A 20046-nucleotide genomic window follows, 5' to 3' on the forward strand; every position below is an offset into this window, starting at 1 on the left:
GTCCTTCCTGTCCTCCTTGCGGGGGACCAGCCCCCCCTCTCTAGAGCCCCTGGCTTCCCAGGGGGTGGGAGGCTAAATGGGCCTCTTGGCATCCTGGGAGGGCTGTTCACAAAGGCCGTGCTTCCCATGAGCCGAGGGCTTCGAGGCTGGTGTCTCTGGGCTCTCTGCTTTCCCGGGTCGGAGAGGTGCTCTGCTGGGGGCGGTCCCCTGGCCGGGGTTACTTCCTGGTCCTTGCCCCTGCCCGCCCTCCTGCCGCTCGGTAGTGTCAGCTTCAGGTGGAGCAGCAGGTGGCTCCTCCCCTTCCCAGAGAGGTAGGCCCTGGCCGGCCTGGAGCCTGCTGCACTGAAGCCTGCTGCACGGCCTCGGGCCTCGGGGATCGGATCGAGGTGGGCGGTCTCGGCCAGCCCCGCCCCACCTGTCCTTCCCTCGGCCGACCTGCAGGCCAGGGGCTTGTCCTCAAAGTGCCCTAGGTTTGACAGACTGGAGAGAGGAGGAAGCGGCTGAGAAGCAGAAGAACACTCTTCCTGAAGGTCTGCTCTGGATCCCTGAACAGCTGGGCCGCTCGCTCGGCCCCGCCCCCGGCGCCCTTGGCCGCTGACTCCCCCCCCCTCCTGGGGAGATGCTGTCCCGCGGGTAAGTACCCTGTGCCACCCGTGTGCTAGACTCCTGTTAGTCTGGGCGGACAGGCATCATCGTTCACAAGCATGCTGCCATAAATAGTCTGTCACACCCACCATCACGCCCCTGCCCAGGGTCAGCTTCCTGTCCCTGTGAACCCTCTCCTTCCCACAAGATTCAGGACTCCCAGGCTCATTCGTATCCCTCTGCCTCCTTTTTCTTCGCCCCAAGCCCAGATGTTTGTCTTTTCTCATTTTTGACCTCTGGCCTGTAGTCCTCTGCTTCGGCCTCCTGTCTGGGACCTGTCCTCACTGGGTGGTTCTCATTACCTCAGACATGCCCGTCTGAAGGCACATTGGAGAAAAGCTCTCCCACTCCCAGGCAGGCTCCCCCTTACTTCTGAACCTTGGTTCTGTAGTGTCTCTTCGCTGCCCCCCAAGGAGAGCAAACTAAGATGAATCCATGGTGGGCAGGTACCGCTTAAGATGTTGGTGTATGAGGCAGACGTGATCTCTGTTTAGAGAGCTGGCATTCCAGCCAGAGATGACCGAATGAATAAATAAAAATAATAAAAATAACCAGGATTGTTTCCGTTGAAGTGTTAACACCCGGGAAAAGAAACAGTGTCAGGAGCTAGCAGGTGATGTATCCTGGAGACATAGCTGGCTGAAGCCACAGGGAGGGCTTCCTGGTGAGGTGACTTTTGATGAGAGAGGCAGCCAGAATAGGAAGTGTCCACTCCTGAGGGAACCCGTGGGCAGCCTAGACTTGGGTGGGATTTGGGTAGCACAAGTGAAAACCCACTTGGAGAATGCTGGTGACTTTGTGGGTTGTTCGTGCCTGAGTCCTACTGACTTTTGCTTTTCACACTCCTGTGAGCTTTCTGCTTGCACTCTTCCTCCAGGGCAAGCCTTGTCACCGCCAGCCGAGGGTGGCACTGAGTCTTCCCACGTGGCTTGGCAAAGCATCTCCCAGGACAGACCTTTTTCTTGATTCTTCAGCCTGGACTTGTGAGACCCCTGCCGCTGGGGTCCAGCCTCCTGAACCCTTCAGCTCAGCTGCATTGATTGGCTTCCACTGAGCAACCCAAGTGCATGTTATGCATGCCGCTTCTGTGTCCTGGTCCATCTGCCTGTGGGGATTACGTGCTCCTTCCACCTCCCAGCATGCTTTAAGGTTGCCGGAGCAGGGCTGTGGCAGACACATCTCTGGCCACAGACAGCTTTGGTTTTTTTCACCTTCCCACTCATCACTCACATAAAGCCTGTGACTCTGGGCAAGTTACCTAAATTGTCTGAGTTTTCGTTTTTTTTTTTTTTGTTTCTATAATTGGGATAGTAACAAGCAAACAGCGTTGTCGTGAAAATTAACAGTAATACAATGTCTCCGCCGGGTATAGTGGTGTATGACCACACTCGGGAGCTGAGGTAGGAGGCGCTAAGTTTGAGGCTAGCCTGAACCACAGAGTAAGATCCTGTCTAGGAAAGAAATAATAAAAACAGAGAATAGGGTTTGGGTCAGTGGTAGAATACTTGCCAAGCATAAAAACCTGAGTTTGACCCTTTTCACAATAAGTAAATAAATGAATAAAACAGAGTAGACTAAAATAAAATAGTCGCCTGCCAGTGTCCATAGGGGATTGATTCCAGGGCGACCGGAAGATACCAAACTGTACAGATGCATTTGCATGTAAACTACACATGTACTAATGCACATTTGAAATGCTCTCTGAGTATTTACCTAATACAATGTAAATGCTATGCAAATCATTATACTGTGTTATTGAGGAAACTATGGTGAGGGAAAAAGGTCTGTGCCTGTCCAGGAGAAGCATACTTTTTTGTCTATAGTTGGCTGACTCCACAGATGCAAAATCAGAAGACAGAGTCCACTGTAAAATGTTAATGCTGATGATGAGGACATGAGACCATACCACTTAGCAGTGAGTTACATAGGTCAGGATGACCACCCGAGGGCCGGCATGTGCCTTCACCCTTGACCTTTTGTCCCAGGCTTTAGCCTCCTAAATGCCGGGGTTTTAGGCATCAGCCACCACACCTGGTTGCTTTATTCGCTTTTTAGGTCTCAATTTAGGAATCTTGTTGAGCTCGTTTATTAGGTCGGAATACCAAGACTCAGAGATGTCCAGTAGCTATGTAAGATCTCACTGTGTCTTGTCTTCAGTTCCCAGGGCCTGTCTTCTTGCATTACCATTGATCATGATGTCTTCTTTCATCCCTTGCTTCCCAGAGGAAGTTCTTTCTCTTCTAGATACCAGAGCCTCCTCCTTAAAACAAAGACAAAATCCCTACATGCTAGGTGGTCAAGGGCTCAAATGGGATGATTGTGTATGTTGTCCTAATGCTCTTCCAACTCCAGGGCCCTGGGCCTTGCTTCTTGGGCAATTGCGATTATCTTCCTGCCAGAGTATAACAGGGGTGATCCATATTATTGGAGTGTCTTGTCTTCTGGCTTGACATTCTTCAGATACACTTAAAGGGTCAGGAGTATTAGGTGTCTAGTAAGCTCCTTCACACCAGGTGGGCTTAACTCTGCAATGAAGAGTCCTAGACCTGGTTGGAGTTGGTGTGGCGCTAAGCAGGTACCTGGAACTTCCTGTGTCCTTGTTGTGTTGGGGATCTGCCCCCAGCAAGGTCTGTATATGATGGACACAGATGATAAGGTGCATGTAAGTTCTGTTTCTATACCAGGTCTGCTTGCATATGTCTGTGTAATGCTTACTCATCCGCATGCAGGGGCAGACCAGGAAGCATACATGTAACCATGTCTGTCTGTGTACACGTATCCATGGGTTTTCTCACTGGATACTTCTCTGGGTTGGACTCTGATGGTTAGGATGGGATGGTTGCCTGTGCTGGACCAACTTTGCATGTGGTCTCCCTGACCCTGGGGGTGAGCTGAGTCCATGGTGGTTCCAGATCTTTCATAGTGTAAATTCCCAATGCTATCAGCAAGAAGAAAAGGGGAGGGGAGAGGTAGGTTAGGAGATACTTCATCTTCCCAAGAATGATAAAAGACTTGCCGTAGAGGGTTAATTTTTTTTTTTTTTTCCTAAACAGGGTCTTGCTATGTAGCCCTGGCTGGCCTCAAGTCTTTATGAAGCCCAGGCTGGCTTCAAACTTGTCCTTACCTCTTGCCTCTGTCTCCCAAGTGCTGGAATTAATGGTGTGTGCCACGGCACCTAGCAAGCCTGTGAAACCCAGGGCTTCCTACATGCAGAGCAAGCGCTTTACTCAGAGCCGCACTCCAGCCCTTGTTGGCTTTCATACTTTTATTTTTCCTATTTTTTTTGAAATATAACGTATATACTATGAGTAAATACTAAGCACACAACTAACTATATACTTATTCATGACTTTACTGGGTCTGGTGCAGAAATGGAACCCAGGGCCTTACGTGTGCTACCGCTGAGCTCCACCTCAAGCATCATACAGTTTTGGAAAAAGTGTAAGGGAGCCAGATGTGGTGGCGATGCCAGTACTCCCCACTACTCAAGAGGCTGAGGCAGGAGGATTGTAAGTTCAAGGCTACAGAGTGAGTTCCAGATTAGCCTGGGCAACTTAGTGATACCCTGTCTCAAAATAAAAGATAAAAAGAGAACTGGGGACGCAGCTCAGTGATGGAGCATTTGCCTAGCAGGTTTGAGGTCCTAGGTTCCATTCCTAGGACTGCAGGAATGTAGAAATGAATCAATGAAGAAGAAGAAATGGGCTGGAGGATTTGCCTCAGGGATTGGTTCTTTTTTTTTGAAATAGGGACTCAATATATAGCACTGACTGCCCTGGAACTCACTCTGTAGACCAGGCTGGCCTCAAACTCACAGAGATCCGTCTGCCTCTGCCTCCCGAGTACTAAGATTAAAGGGGTGCACCACCATGCATGGCTAGGGCCTGGGTTCTAATTCCAGTGTGGCAAAAATACCAAAACTAACCAATCAAAACACTACAAACAAATAACCCCCCCTAAAGGATATAAGGGCCTCTGTCCCGGCTCTGTTCCCCAGCAGCCTGCGTTCCGCCTGAAGGAAAACACCAGTAGGAGTTACTTGAATCTTTTTTGGGTGGATTGTTTTCCTCTGGTCTTGGCTTGGTAGTGTTTGCACTTTTTTTTTTAAATTTATATTGAGAATTACACACATCATCATAAGCCTTTGAGCTGAGAGTTCCTAAAAGCAACTATCCCTGTGAGCATCTGCCATTGTTGGAACCTTGGCCACCAACCCTAGCCTCCGAGACACACACACACACACACACACACACACACACACCTGATCAGAGTCCACAAGTAGAAAAGGCCCACAATTGACAATGCTGTGTGAGGTTGTCTTGTAGGGACTCTCTGGAGTGACAGTGGACTAGGAGTCTATTGGCCACTGTTCTTTGGGTCCTGAGGGCTGGCAGGCAGTATTTAAAAATCATTGGTTTTTGAAACTAAACTATTTAGGTCTGAATCATGCAATTTACTAAGTGTAAGGCCTGGGGCAGTTCCTCAAACTTCTTAGCCTCAGTGTCCTTGACTGTAAAGTGGGTTTAAAGATAGTGCCTGTGCAATGAGGCTGTGGTGAGGTGTCCCACAGGAGGCATGTAAATGACATTGTAGCAATGAGTCTGGCATGTGGCAACACTCCATTAAATGACAGTGTCCGGGTGCACCATCATTATTAGATTGTGCCAAAGAATGCTGAGTGGAAGCATCTGGGGGAGGAGGAAGAGCCGACCTGGTGATCATGAGCATTCACACGTGTGTATCTTGGCCTGGAGGGGCGGAGGGGCGCGCACACGTGTCCTTATCGCTTGAGTCATGAATGTTCAGGGCCACACTCCTTGCCTTTGACGGCAGACTGTGGGAAGTCTGGCCCTCCCCCACCCTGCCACCCTTCTGCTTCTCTTCCCTTGCTCTGAAAAGAGAAGTACAAGTGAGTTCCCCCAAGGGGTCGGCCGCGCCCCTTCCTGTCTCCGCCCTCCTGGCTGCCCCAGGCCAGTAGAGTGGTAGCCCGGGAGCGGGGCAGCAGGTTGGGGTTGTTGGGAGGCCTGGGCTCTGAGAGCCTTGCTGGAGGCTCAGCCCGAGAGGTTTCCACCTGTCCAGACAGGCTGTGCCCTCCACATTCTCAGCAGCCAATTCAGCAAGAGCCCCAGGATGGTGAGGTAAGGGCCTGGGGGCCATGGGAGGTAGGAAGGAAGGGTGGCCTGGTGCCCTGGGGACGTCACTTTACCACCCTGTGCCCCTTCAGGTGGTTTCACCGGGACCTCAGTGGGCCTGACGCGGAGACCCTGCTCAAGGGCCGGGGAGTCCCTGGGAGCTTCCTGGCTCGGCCCAGTCGCAAGAACCGGGGTGACTTCTCCCTCTCAGTCAGGTAGGTGGCTCTCCCGCGACTTGGCAGCTCCTTGTGTGGGTCCTGAGCATGCCTGGGTCCCCTGGGTTGTGTCGCCCGCCTCATGTTGCATTGCTCCCCTTGCGTCCCTTGCCTGTATCGTTACGGTCCATATAACGATCTGTGTCCACCCCATTCCTGTGTGCTTCTGCATTCGGGCCCCTCAGCCTGTCCCCTCGCCCACCCTACTTCTGCTCCTGTACCCGGGGCCTCACTCCCTGGTGCCTTGCAGGGTGGATGACCAGGTGACCCACATTCGGATCCAGAACTCGGGGGACTTCTATGACCTGTACGGAGGGGAGAAGTTCGCGACCCTGACGGAGCTGGTGGAGTATTACACTCATCAGCAGGGCATCCTTCAGGACCGAGACGGCACCATCATCCACCTCAAGTACCCACTGAACTGCTCGGACCCCACGAGCGAGAGGTGAGGGGCGTTGCAGGCTGGCCTTCTCCCCTGAGATAAGTGTAAAGGAGGTGAGCACCCAGCCCAGGTGACCTGCTCACAGTCCGTCCCTCACCCGGCTCTTCTACCCCGGTTCCAGCTCAGTGCTCTGAGCCCCTTCCCTCTATTCCTGGTGACTCCCATAACCACCCCATCCCCTGTCCCCCGAGGAAGCAAGAGAAGGGCTCTCCTTGCTTTCTACAGGGTTCCTGCTGCCTAGCAACCTAGTCCTAAGCGTGACAGCCACTCCTCGCGGCTGGTGTTTCCCATCAGGTTGGCCCCATTGCTAGAAAGCTCTTCCTTCCATGGAACTCCGTTGTCTTCCCCCAGCTCGACAAAGTCTGGGCCTCTTAGGTCCCCGTGTTAGTGAGGTCCTGGGGATCCACTGTTATTGCCATGATCGGGGCTTTATCTCGGCAACACAGCGAGGATGGGGCTGCAGAGCTTGGATGAAGCAAGGTCCTGGTGTGGTCACAGGTATAGAGGGGACAGAGGGCCCAGGCTTACCTGGCTCCAGGAAACACCCAGGATAGCCCCCATAGTGCTGCAAAGACGTCGCCCCCATAACTGGGCTGGCTGTTCTCATGTGGTCTTCCCACAGCACTGAAAGGAGAAGGCACATAGATAGATGTCCCTCGTTACACTTAGGTCTTAGTTGTACGGCAGTGACCAGCAGCTCCTGTCTAAGGGCAGTGGGATGACACTAGGGTGTTCTCATGGACTTTGGGGTCATGCCGACTTGTTCTGTTTGTGTATTTACTGCTGAAATGATTCTGAACCTTGCCCTCCCTGCGCCCCCCCACTCCAGACTCTCTGTTGGGGCTTGAACCCAGGACCTTGTGCATGCCGAGCGGGTGCTTTGTCACTGAGCTACTTCCCAGCAGGTTTTAGTCTTTTTTTTTTTTTTGAGACAGGGTTTCTCTGCGTAGCTTTGCACCTTTCCTGGATCTCGCTCTGTAGCCCAGGCTGGCCTCGAACTCACAAAGATCCTCCTGCCTCTGCCTCCCGAGTGCTGGGATTAAAGGCATGCGCCACCACTGCCCGGCTGTTTTTAGTCTTTTTTGAGATTCGTGCCTACAAATTTAGCTCAATATTTTTGTTCAAGTCACTGATTAAAACTTAGAACTGGAGGCCTGAGGTCTGTGGATCAGTTGGTAGAGTGCTTGCCTAGCATACATTAAGCCCTGGGTTTGATTCCCTGCATTGCATAAACCTGGTGTGGTGGCATGTGCCTGCAATCCCAGGCAGAGGCAGGAAGACCAGAAGTTCGAGTTCATCCTCAACTACATAGCAATTTTGAGGCCAGCCTGGGCTACATGAAATCCTGACTTAAAACACTAAAACAAAATAAGTAGAACTTGAAAGACGGTTGTAAAAGCCCCTGTGGTCCACCTCAGAGATCCCTTTCCAGTCAACATGGAGAAGCTGGTCTACACGTCCCTGAAGGCTTTCCTCTTCTGATGGTGTGAACAGAAAGAGAGGGGCGCCTCATGCCGTCTCTCCTTCCCCCTCCTACCTGCAACACTCAGGGTGCTTTGGCCTCTCCCATTCTCTTTACCCCCTGTCTTCGTCTTCCCTTGTTGCTGTCCACGCCAGCATCTGCTTTCTAGAGGAGACGGACTAGGGAAGTGTGGCAGAGGTGTAGCTGGTGTGTTCACTGTGGTGGGGGAAGACGGGTGTCGGGAACAGGCCAGAGTGGGGAGAGCTGCTGTGCGGGGAAGCATGCAACACTCCATGGCTGATACACCTCTGAGAGGGGTCTGTGGATGACGCCAAGAGGCCCTGTGGATGGCCGAAAGCTCAGTTTCGTCCCCAACCCTAGGGTGTGTGGAAGCCATGGCCCAGGACTCCGTGTGTCTTCCTTTGTCCTGCCTCTTCTGGGAAATTTGCATTTGTCCCCTCAATGGTGAACTCTCTGCCTGTGGTCAGTCCACATTTGCATGGAGACTTCCTCATCCTGTCCCTGAGGGAAGGAGCTGAGCCCCTCTTTGCTTGGGGGCCCTGGCTTGTCCCTGAGGTAGGATGGGGTGGCCCAGGAGGCCTGGGCTGGGGTAGGAGCTTCTGAAGGACCCTGAGCTGTGGTGTCCTCTGGGCAGAGTTGCGAAGGATCGGGGCTCAGCCCCGCTCTCCTTCCCGCCCCATCCTTGCGGTTGGAAAATGCTGCCCCCCCTCTGTCCCTGAGCTGAGGAAACCTCACAACCTCACTTCTCACTCTCTCCCCAGAAGGAGTTTTGTGTTTTTTCCATCACGTGGTTTCCTGTGAGGCTAGGCATTGTGGGGCTAGAGTTTCCTCCTGGGAAGGGGTGCTTCACGGAAAGGTCCTTAGTTCTGCTTTCTGCCTCGGAGCCCCTCGGAGCCCCTCGGAGCCCCTCGGAGCCCCCTTGGATCCCTGCTACCCATTCCGTCACTTCATCCTGGCTCCCTGGAGCCCTGAAACTGCTCTCCTCAGTGGAGTGTGTGCGCCCCACGTCCCTGAGGAGTTTTCCACGGGTCCTGCCTGACTTCCGTCTCTTCTAGTACCCACTGCCTTCTGTGGTTTGTGTCCATCTACATTTACTGTCCCTCCTTTAGCCCAGTCCAAGTCTGTACTTCATGGGGACACTTCTTTTTGTCCATCCAAATATTCTGGGTATTGCTTGCCTGTTTCTTGTAAACCGTCGGAAGAGGCTCTAGGTTTTTGTTAGAACCCTGTCTCTCTCTCTCCCTCTTATCCTTCCTTCCTCCCTTCTTTCCTCCCTCCCTCCCTCCCTCCCTTCCTTCTTTCTCTCTTTATTTGGTGCTGGGGATGGAACCTGGGGTCTTACCTGTCTATGGAGACCGAGCCAGCTATAGCCTCGGTCTCCATGGTTTGAACTCTGTGGCGTTTTTTTCTCAGCAGTCTAGGGCTAGGACCAGTGTGCGTGCTTAGTCTCTGTTTCCTTACTGTAAAGTAGGGAAAATGGCAATCTCTCAGCTTTTGTTTTGTTTCTTTGTTTAAATTTTTTTTTTTTTTTTTTTTTTTTTTACGTTTTCTTGTGTGTCTCAGTGTACCTATAAAGATCAGAGGACAACCTGTCAGAGTTGATTATCTCCAAGTGATGCCTAGGGATCAAACTTAGGTTGTGGGACCTGATAGCAAACATTTTTACCCTCAACCATCTCACACAAAACCTTGTCCTTTCTTTCTTCCTTACAATTCCCTCTGTAGACCAGGCTGGCCTCGAACTCACAGAGATCCGCCTGCCTCTGCCTCCCGTGTGTTGGGAGTGCGCCACCACCGCCCAGCTCTGCTCTTTCTTTTTTGAGACACAATCTTACTCTGTAGCTCAGGCTGGCTTGGAACTCACTATGTAGACCAGGCTAGTCTCAGACTTACAGTTATTCTCTTGCCCCTGTCAACCCAGGGCTGGAAGTACAGGCGGGTGTCACCATGCCTGGCTCTTTGTTTTGTTTTTGAGATAGGGTCTTACTCTGTAGCTCAAGCTAGCCTGAAACTTGCACATAATGCAGGCTGGCCTAATTGAGACAGTTCAGCCTCCTGAAGGCTGGGATTATAAATGTGAGCTAGGGCTACACAGAGAAACCCTATCTCGGAAAAAAAACAAAACAAAACAAAATAAAAGTGAGCCATCGTAACCCAGCTATTTATTTATACAAGTGGGTGGGTCTTTTTGTTTGTTTGTTTGTTGAGACAGGGTTTCTCTATGTAGCCCTGGCTATCCTGGAACTCACTCTGTAGACTGTAGACCAGTCTGGCCTCAGAGATCCGCCTGCTTCTGCCTCTCAGTGCTGGGACTAAAGGTGTGGGCCACTATGCAGATCACGCTAGCCTCAAATTCCCTACTGTTCTCACGTCTCCTGCGGATCTGGGATTCCAGCTCCAAGCTTGGCTTTTTCCTCTCAGCATTTTTGAGAGATAGTAATGGGTCTAAACGCAGTGGTGGATTTGAAAGCTTGTAGCTCAGGCCTGGTCGGTGGGTGTCAGGGCTGACTCTGGGGCCTGGCCACCGTCTCTTCAATGTACCTAGGTGGTACCATGGTCACATGTCTGGAGGGCAAGCAGAATCCCTGCTGCAGGCCAAGGGCGAGCCCTGGACGTTCCTTGTGCGAGAGAGTCTCAGCCAGCCTGGCGATTTCGTGTTGTCTGTGCTCAATGACCAGCCCAAAGCTGGCCCAGGCTCCCCACTCAAGGTCACGCACATCAAGGTTATGTGTGAGGTAAGTCAGCTGGGCTGGGGGGAAGGCCTCATGTCAGAACTTCATCGGGAGCTGTTGGGAAGGTCTTCTTGGCTTGGATTTAAGACTGGGAGTGAGTGCCAGGAGGGGGACTCGGCCCTGAGGGGTGGCCCGACTTGGTGTCCTTCAGGGTGGACGCTATACTGTGGGTGGCTCGGAGACCTTTGACAGCCTCACAGACCTGGTGGAGCACTTCAAGAAGACAGGGATCGAGGAGGCCTCAGGTGCCTTTGTCTACCTGCGGCAGGTGAGGGGCCAACCTGCTTGTCTCTTCCCGTCTCCTGAGCCATTGCAGATGTGGGCTTCTGAGGTCTCTCAGCCACTGACTTCCTCCCCCCATCCCCCAGCCTTACTATGCCACTCGGGTAAATGCTGCGGACATCGAGAACCGGGTCTTGGAACTGAACAAGAAGCAGGAGGCCGAGGACACAGCCAAGGCCGGCTTCTGGGAAGAGTTTGAGGTGTGTGCCGGGGACGGTGGGGCTGGGATAGGTGAGGCCACCTTGCCTTCTCTCTGTGCCTCTGACATGGCTCTGACCTGTGACCTCTCCACCTGTGGATGTGCCCTGGGGTGGGGGCTCAATTCTCTCACATTTCAGAGTCTGCAAAAGCAGGAGGTAAAAAACTTGCACCAGCGCCTGGAAGGCCAGCGACCGGAGAACAAGAGCAAGAACCGCTACAAGAACATTCTTCCCTGTGAGCACCGCAGCTCTGCCCCCCACTGCCCCCACAGACCTCACCCCATTGCTCAGGGCCGCCTCTCCACTGCCCAGCAGAGCTCTCCTCCCCCAGGAAGCCTCTTCACTTTCCAAGAGCCTCCCCACAGCTACCGGGCAATAGTCCTTCCCTGCCACCCTCCTGCTCAGGAAGCCTCTGCCCCACCCAGACACATTTGTCCCTGCCTGTCGTCCTGTCCTCTATGAGTCTATGGCTTCCCAAGAACAGCTGTTAGCTTGGGAAGGGTCTGCCCCGGGCTGTGGCTCTAGCTGTCTCTTCTCCACCCACGCCAGTTGACCACAGCCGAGTCATCCTGCAGGGACGGGACAGTAACATCCCCGGGTCTGACTACATCAATGCTAACTACGTCAAGGTGAGTTGGGTGGGCCGTGTGGGAACGGACACTGTGTCCTGGGGTCCATTGGTACAGCGCTGCTGGGAAAAGCTGGAGCTGGTGTCTTGGGTAGAGGTGATGGTGGTATGGGCACATCCTGTGCCCAGGGATTCACAGGCCTGGGATGGCTCTCTCTGTGTTTGCATCTAGAACCAGCTGCTAGGTCCAGATGAGAACGCTAAGACCTACATCGCCAGCCAGGGCTGTCTGGAGGCCACAGTTAATGACTTCTGGCAGATGGTCTGGCAGGAGAACACCCGAATCATCGTCATGACCACCCGCGAGGTGGAGAAGGGCCGGGTAGGGCAAAGCTCCACCTTCTTGACCCTCCTTTTCCCTCCTCAGCCCTTGTTCACCACCATGCACAAGATCAAGGGCTTGGGAGGTGGCTCCGAGGGCTGAATGTGCTTGCTGCCAGGCCTGACATCAGGAGTTCAATCTCTGGGCCCCACATGGGAGAAGGAGAGAACCGACCTCTGCCGACCTCTGCAACTTTTCCTCTGCCTGCCACACGCTTGCTGTGGCACATAGGTACCCATGCATGTACCCTCACACAGACACAGACACATCTCAGTGACAAAGGCCTGAGATGAAGTCTCCCCTATACACCGTGACTCCTGGACACCCAACCCTCCTGAGCTCCAGATGCTCCGGGGTGATGATATGGCCCAGTGGCAGAGCATTTACGCAGTACGGGAACCCTGGGGTCTATCCTCAGCACCACAAAAGTCTTTACTGTGTCCCAGGACAAACATTCTTTACACATCTTCCTCATCCCCCATCTTCTCTGCCCCAGGCCTCTCGCAGTCAGCCCCTCCCCAGCAGGTTCCCCCTTGCTCAGGTCCTTTGTGCAGTGGGCGTTTTCCTGTCAGAAGCACGTGGCATCCAGCTGCTCTCTCTGAAAGCCCTTCTGTGGCTCCCAGTGGCTTCTAGGATGAAGGGCTCTCCCTGCAAATCCTCCAGTCCTCATGGTTCTCTGTCATTGCACCTTGCTTCTGCTGGTCTGGCTGTGTCAGGCTTCTGAAGGCACTGGCTCCGTGTTTGCTAGGAGATGACTCTCCTGGCCCTCCATGCCTCACAGACTCCGGTTTGGAGTGCTCGCTCGGCTCCTACTTCCTCTGTGAGGCTACCCTGCATTGTCTCCATAGACCTGTGGGAGATCGGCCCCTGCCCTAGCCCTGCTCCTGAGACACGCTCTGTCTGCCTGTGTCTCCTGTCTGTGCATCACCCTGTGTCCTAGGACGTGGATAGTGTCTGGCTTGGTCTTCTGGGTCTTTAGTGCTAGGGATGGAACTGCTGGCTTTGTCTCTCGCTGAACTGTGTCCACCACCTCTGCCTCTTCCTTGAGTTTGAACCACAGCTCCACAGCTGGGTTGGTACAGCGTCAGTGGTCACTGATTTGGATTATAAGGTTAGATGGTTGATCAGCCTGAGGCCAGATCCCAGGTCTGATTCTGAGTGGGCTCATCCATCTTTTAACCAATGTCCCGGTCAGGGATGGGGCCAAGGCTCGGTTGTTAAGCATTTACCGTGAAAGCATTAGGACCAGAGTTGGAGTCCTCAGACACTCTTGTCCATTCTGTGTGAGCAGAGGGCTTTACCCACAATTTCAGCTTTGGAAGCAGGATACAGGGGATCCCCAGAGCAAGTTGGCTAGCAAGACTTGCCATATTGGTGAGCTCTGGGTTTGATTGAGACACCCTGCCTCAATGAATAAGGCGGGAGAGTGATGAGGGGTGGCTCCAGCATCATTCTTATGCCTCCCCCCCCCCATGTTTGTGCCTATACACACGTACAAAATAAATAAGTAAGTAAATTCGCTGTGGGGCCCGGAAAGCGCCAGCGCCGTCCTCTGTGCTTTACGCTTCCCTGCTCTCTTTTCAGAACAAGTGTGTCCCATACTGGCCGGAGGTGGGCACTCAGCGAGTCTACGGCCTCTACTCGGTGACCAACTGTGAAGAGCACGACACAGCAGAATACAAACTCCGCACTTTACAGATCTCCCCACTGGACAATGTGAGTGTCCCCAGCCCCTGCACACCTCAGGAGCCTCTCCTCCGACTGGTTCCCTCCCCTGGGCGGGTGGGACAAGGACGTGGTGTGGAAGCAGCAGGCACACTGACTCTGTGTCCTTGGCCTAGGGGGACCTGGTTCGGGAGATATGGCACTACCAGTACCTGAGCTGGCCTGACCATGGGGTCCCCAGTGAGCCTGGGGGTGTCCTCAGCTTCCTGGACCAGATCAACCAGCGACAGGATCGTTTGCCTCACGCAGGGCCCATCATTGTGCATTGCAGGTGAGAGGTTTGGAGGGAGTGTAAACAGCCAGCCCCTGGGGGCTACAGAGGTGGCTCAGAGGACCTGGTTTGAGTCCCAGCACCTACATAGTGATGTCTAGATAACCTTCTCTAACTCCAGCCCCAGGGCACTCAACACCCCCTTATAACCCATGAGGGCACTGCATGCACACGGTGCAGACAAAGTGCAGCTAGACACCCACGCACATACAGTTAAAATAACAGTCGCTGACAAGTGAGCGGTGCTGTCAGCAACATGGATGGGGACCCGCTGAACGCCTTCCCTGACCGCCGGTTTCTTCTGGGCTCCCTCACTGCTCCAGGTCTGTGGGAGGACCCGGTTGTGGGTGGACCTGGCTTGGAGCAGTCTCATTGTTGGCCCTTGGCCTGGTGTGCCTTCAGAGGCCTCACTAGCGAAGCCGCCACCGAGTCCCTGCTGCCAGATCCAGAGACTGGCTCTGCCACGGGCCTGGTTACCAGCCGTTAGCGGCGGAGATCTAGTCTCTGCTTTCTTTCTTAGCTCTACTCAGCCAGCTCCTTTTGCCATTTATGGCTCTGTGGCTAGGGGAGAGGAAGTTGGCAGAGGTCAGTGTGGGGATGGAGGTCTTACAAATGAGGCTCCCCAGGTGGCCTTGCCTTGGCTGGTGGGGGACAGCGGGTAAGGGGTCTTGGACAGAGGTCACTTGCTGATCACCAGCTGTGTAATCCTGGGCAAGTTACTTAACTTCTCTGACTCTTGGGTTTCTCCTCCCACTGCTCATTGCCGGGCCTGATGGCATAAACACCTATAGTTTAGCATTTGGGAGACTGAGGCAGGAGGATCATGAGTTATAGGCCATATAAGTAAGATCTTCTCTCTTTCTTCCTTCATTCCTCCCCCTTTTTTCCTTCCTTCCTTCCTTCCTTCCTTCCTTCCTTCCTTCCTTCCTTCCTTCCTTCCTTCCTTCCTTCCTTCCTTCCTTCCTTCCTTTCTTCTTCCTTGACAGGGTTTCTCTGTGTAGCCCTGCCTGTCCTGGAACTCACTTTGTAGACCAGGCTAGCCCCAAACTCATAGGGATCTGCCTGGCCCTGCCTCCCAGATGCTTTGATTAAAGGCATGTGTCATTACACTTTAAAAAAAGTTTCTACGTGTATGTCTCTGTGTGTATGTGTATATCTGTGTGTGTTTGTATGTGTATGTATGTCTCTGTGTGTGTATATGTGTGTCTGTGTGTTTCTGTGTATATCTATGTGTCTGTGTGTATGTGTCTATGTGAATGTATGTGTGTATCTGTGTCTGTGTGTGTGTATATCTCTGTGTGTGTATCTGTGTATCTCTCTGTGTGTGTATATATCTGTGTGTCTGTGTGTGTATGTATATCTGTGTGTCTGTGTGTGTATATCTGTGTGTCTGTGTGTTTCTGTGTGTGTGTGTGTATCTGTGTGTCTGTGTGTCTGTGTGTGTGTATACATCTGTGTGTCTGTGTGTTTCTGGGTGTGTATATATATATCTGTGTGTCTGTTTCTGTGTGTGTGTGTGTGTGTGTGTATCTGTGTGTCTGTGTGTGTATGTATAGCTGTGTGTCTGTCTGCGCGTGCACCATTGATGGCTCCTTATGTATGACCTGGGGAAACAGGAACCAGTTTTGTCCTCTTCCTCCTCTGTCCCCGTAACCCCAGGCCTGTGGAAGCTTTAGAATTCCTCTTTCCCCCATTAACAGCTGTGCTGCTACTGGGCTGGGGGTACCCTCATACTGTCTTGGGGGCCAAGCTCTGCACTCTACCATCCCCAAGAACTACCTCTCTGCTACCCCTCCCCCATGCACACACTTCTTGAAATCCCCATGGCCTTTATTTAGAAATTACAGGAAGGAAGTGGTATGGGGGGGTTATTTTTGACAATCTGGGTTTGAAATTAGACAGCTCAACTTATGGTGCCAGCCGCATGGACTGGGCTGTAGGCAGGTCTGGGGTCTGAATCATCTGTTTGCTCAGGGGGTAGGTGGGGGGCTGCGGGGTGGAGGGCATAGGAAAAGGGAGGCATGCTCCTGCTCCTGCACTTTCTCACTGCGTGTGTCCCGGGCCAGCCCTTACCTTTTGCCATGTTGAAAAAAAGAGAAATGAAGTTCCACAGAGAGAAAAGCCAAATTTTGTGTGTGTGTGTGTGTGTGTGTATGTGGTGCTGGGGATGGAGCCCCAGGGACTTAAGCATGCTAAACACATGCTTTACCACTGAGGCACACCCTCAGTGTAATGTAACTGTATGAGTGTGTGTGTGTGTGTGTGTGTGTGTGTGTGTGTGTGTGTGTGTTTCACTTTATGTGGCTTGGTGGCCTGGAACTTGCCAGGTAGACCAGGCTGGCCTGGAATTCACAGAGGTCCATTTCTGTCTGTCTCCTGAGTACTGGGATTAACACACCAGGCTCTCCACCTTCTTTTTTGAGACAGGGTCTCTCACTGACCTGGAGCTCATCCCTTCAGTTAGGTTGACTGGCCAGTGAGCTGACCTAACCTCCCGGGAATGGTTATATGGCCGCTGTACCTGGTCTTTTGGTGTGCACTGGAGACCTGATATCAGGTTCTCATACTTGCTTGCGTGATAGTTACTGAGCCGTCACATCCATTCCAAATGTAACGTGTGTGTGTGTGTGTGTGTGTGTGTGTGTGTGTGTGTGTGTGTGTGTGTCTTTCTATGTAGACCAGGCTGGTCTTCTGAGTGCAGGGATTAAAATCATGTGCCACCATGTGCCTGGCTCCAAATATAACTTTTTTTCCCCCCCTAGACAGGGTTTTACTGTGTTCTATAGCCCTGGCTGTCCTGGATCTCACTCTGTAGACCAGGCTGACCTTAAACTCACAGAGATCCGTCTGCCTCTGCTTCCCGAGTGCTGGGATTAAAGGTGTGCACCACCACCGGCCAGCTCAAATGTAACTCTTGAAGGCTGGAATGGGGGAAAACTCAGGTGACCGAGGAGCAGGCCGACAGTGGAAGGGTGTGGAGTTGTTTCTCCAAGGGATGAGGGTAGCCATCACTTGGGAGGAGTGAGGAATGGGAGCAGGAAGTGGGGAACAAGTGCTGGGAAGGAGAGAAATGGTATCTGTACCCCCAAACAGGCACCTGCTTGTGCCCAGCCTGTGCCTGGGGCAGAAGATGGGTGCAGAGGGGGCACACACCCGCTCTGCCAGCCTAATGACCCGTACACATTGCTAACCCTTGTGGCTGGAGCCTTAGGTTCGTCACGCCTTGCCTAGTGCTGGGGTTAACCCCTGGACTCCCCATTTCCTGGGCTGGGCGTCTGACGGTGGTGCCTTCTCTCTGCAGTGCGGGCATTGGCCGAACAGGCACCATCATCGTCATTGACATGCTCATGGAGAGCATCTCCACCAAGGGTGAGGGGGGACTCCTGGGGACGGGAGGGGTGGGGCGGAAGGGGGACAGGCGGTCCCTTGGCCTTGGTCTTTGCCTACCCTGAAGTCCCACTGCCACCCTTGTCCAGGGCTGGACTGTGACATTGACATCCAGAAGACCATCCAGATGGTACGGGCACAGCGCTCTGGCATGGTGCAGACGGAGGCACAGTACAAGTTCATTTACGTGGCCATTGCCCAGTTCATTGAAACAACCAAGAAGAAACTGGAGATCATACAAGTGTGTCCAGAGTGGGGCTGATGGGTGGTAGGGGAGAACGGGCATCACCCAGTCCTGCTGGTACCACCATCCTCCCACCACACTTTTGCCCACAGTCCCGGAAGGGCCAGGAGTCGGAGTATGGGAATATCACCTACCCTCCTGCTATGAGGAGTGCCCACGCCAAGGCCTCCCGTACCTCCTCCAAGTGAGTGGTCCTGCTTGCCCTCCCAGCATCTCCCCCCTTCTCCTGCCCAGCCTTAACTGTCCACTATGTGTGGGCCCGTGCCATGGACCAGCTGTGGACTCATGTGTGAGTGGTCTCTGTCCCTGGGAGCTTTGGGTCCAGTGACTGGACAGTGAGCAGGTTATCTTGCTTCCTGGATTCACTTAGTGAGAGTGAGTCTGGAGGGGCTGCTAGAAATGGGTCTGCAGTCTCCAGATGTCTTCTCTCCACCCCATGCCCAGACACAAGGAGGAGGTGTATGAAAACGTGCACAGCAAGAACAAGAAGGAAGAGAAAGTGAAGAAGCAGCGGTCAGCAGACAAGGAGAAGAGCAAAGGTTCCGTCAAGAGGAAGTGAGCTGGGCGTTTCATCTGCAGGTGGCCATGGTGAGGCCTCTTCGGCATGGTCTCTTCCCCCCCTGCCCCAGTTTCCTCCACTCCAGTCCTGACATGGCATGGGATGGTCACAGTCTCACTCTACCCTGCCAGGGTGTCCCTAGATCTTCTTGTGTCCCCTCCCCGGGCCCCAGATACCCTCTCACCCACTTCCTCTTTTTTATTTGCAGCATCAGCCTCAATCCCTGCAGAGGCCTCCACTGGACAGATCAAGACCCCTGACTCACACCAGACCCTAGGACCACGGCCATCCTCTTGTAATTTAAATGGCTGTGGTCCTCTGAACCTGTACATAGCCCAGCAAGCCCCCAGGCAAAGCCAGACTTCTATTCTTGTAAATAAAGCCCCCGGACCACTGTGTGCTGCCTCCAATTCTGTGTGCCCCATGTATCCGGGACTCTGGGCAGGATGGGACTGGGATGTCATGTGGGACTGCATAAAAGCTCGACCTTTGGGTCCGATAGACCCGCTTCTGCTGCTTCACCTGACCCGGTTCTGGATGCTGCTTCACACAGCTAGATGCCTGTGGCATTTCTAGGGCTTAGATTGCTCTGCATTCTCCCTCTCATTCTGGCTGGGGATGGAACCTAGGTCTCCTATGTGCTTGGCAAGCGCTCCAGCCTTCTTACAGCAGAGGGCGATCCGATCTGCCCTCCTTGGCTTCCTAGTGAAGACGTTGAGGTAGTGAGTGCCAACAACAATGGCTACTACCACACTGCACACTGGCAACAGGCCCAGGCACTGTTTAAGAGACTATAGGACTCATTAATTTTAGGTACTTTAGTTTTGGTTTTTATTGATTGATTGATTGATTGATTGGTACTGGAGACAAAGCTCAGAGCCTCCTCTCACTAGCTCTCAGTCTGGGTACCTTAATTATCCTTATTTTACAGTGGGGAAAACTGAGGCACAGGGAGATCAACTTAACTTGCTCAAGGCTACAGGACTACTGGCCTTGGGAGTCCATGTCCTCATTACCTGCAGACTCAGCGGGCCCCACCCTAGAAAGATCCGCCACACAGCAGCTGTTGATTGCTAGCTCCAACAACTAGGACGATTTTTAGGGACTGAGCTAGCCTAGCTGCCCCTGATCTGCACTTGGGGGCCATCCCACGGCTGAGGCCCTCACCCTCCAGGACACTGGAGATCATTTGATTCTTTTGTCCCCTTCCTTTCCTTTTGTCTGGAGTTGGGATCTTTATATATAACTTGAACCTCCTGGTCAGTTGAGTGTGCCGGCCATACCTTGGGAGGTGCTGACTCCCACCAAGGATAGCTCTTCCGCCTGTGTCAAGGCCCTAGGGTAGTGCTGGGAGCCGTTGAGGGTGACAAGTTAGCTTATCTTACTGGGACTTAGGAGATGTCTGAGAGACCAAGGCAGAATTAGCCCACACAAATAATTACAACGGAAAAGTATGGAGAACAAAGAGGAGGGATTGAGCAACCTGATCGCTCCCTGGAGCTATGGCCCTCCAGGGGGTGCATGGGTGGGGCCATCACCTGTGTGCCGCAGGGCCCCTCTCCCAGCAACAGAACCACACAGAAGAAAGGCAGGTCCTATTCTTCTCACTGCCCTGGACTAATTCTTCGAGGGCCAACCGAGAAGAGGGCTCTGCCGAAGGGTAGGTTGCAGGCATCAGCCCTCAAGGGCGTAGCAAATGTAGGGCTAGAGCAGGTCCCCGCTTTCCTCACTAGGTGGGGGCTGGGCCTTTTGGCCCGACAGACACTCCAGCATCAGGGT

At 53.2% G+C, this 20046-nt stretch overlaps 1 protein-coding gene across 2 annotated transcripts; it reads left to right on the top strand.

Annotated features, from left to right (window-relative positions):
* Positions 1 to 336: 336 nt before the first annotated feature.
* On the top strand, positions 337 to 18665 carry Ptpn6 (protein tyrosine phosphatase non-receptor type 6). Of its 2 annotated transcripts, none has more exons than XM_028892345.2 (16): positions 337 to 633; positions 5870 to 5992; positions 6243 to 6437; positions 10463 to 10652; positions 10801 to 10917; positions 11018 to 11131; positions 11270 to 11366; positions 11681 to 11760; positions 11932 to 12081; positions 13666 to 13797; positions 13923 to 14077; positions 17379 to 17446; positions 17554 to 17705; positions 17801 to 17892; positions 18153 to 18296; positions 18476 to 18665. In XM_028892345.2, exons 1-15 carry the CDS (start codon positions 620 to 622, stop codon positions 18265 to 18267), a joined length of 1794 nt encoding a protein of 597 aa, XP_028748178.1. In that variant the 5' UTR covers positions 337 to 619; the 3' UTR covers positions 18268 to 18296; positions 18476 to 18665. The 2 variants fall into 2 exon arrangements, with proteins under 2 accessions (XP_028748178.1, XP_028748179.1); XM_028892346.2 differs by lacking the exon at positions 337 to 633 and adding an exon at positions 5436 to 5783.
* Positions 18666 to 20046: the final 1381 nt, after the last annotated feature.

The sequence above is a fragment of the Peromyscus leucopus genome, chromosome 3 (assembly GCF_004664715.2).
Source record: "Peromyscus leucopus breed LL Stock chromosome 3, UCI_PerLeu_2.1, whole genome shotgun sequence".
In the NCBI taxonomy this organism is placed as follows: Eukaryota; Metazoa; Chordata; class Mammalia; order Rodentia; family Cricetidae; genus Peromyscus; species Peromyscus leucopus.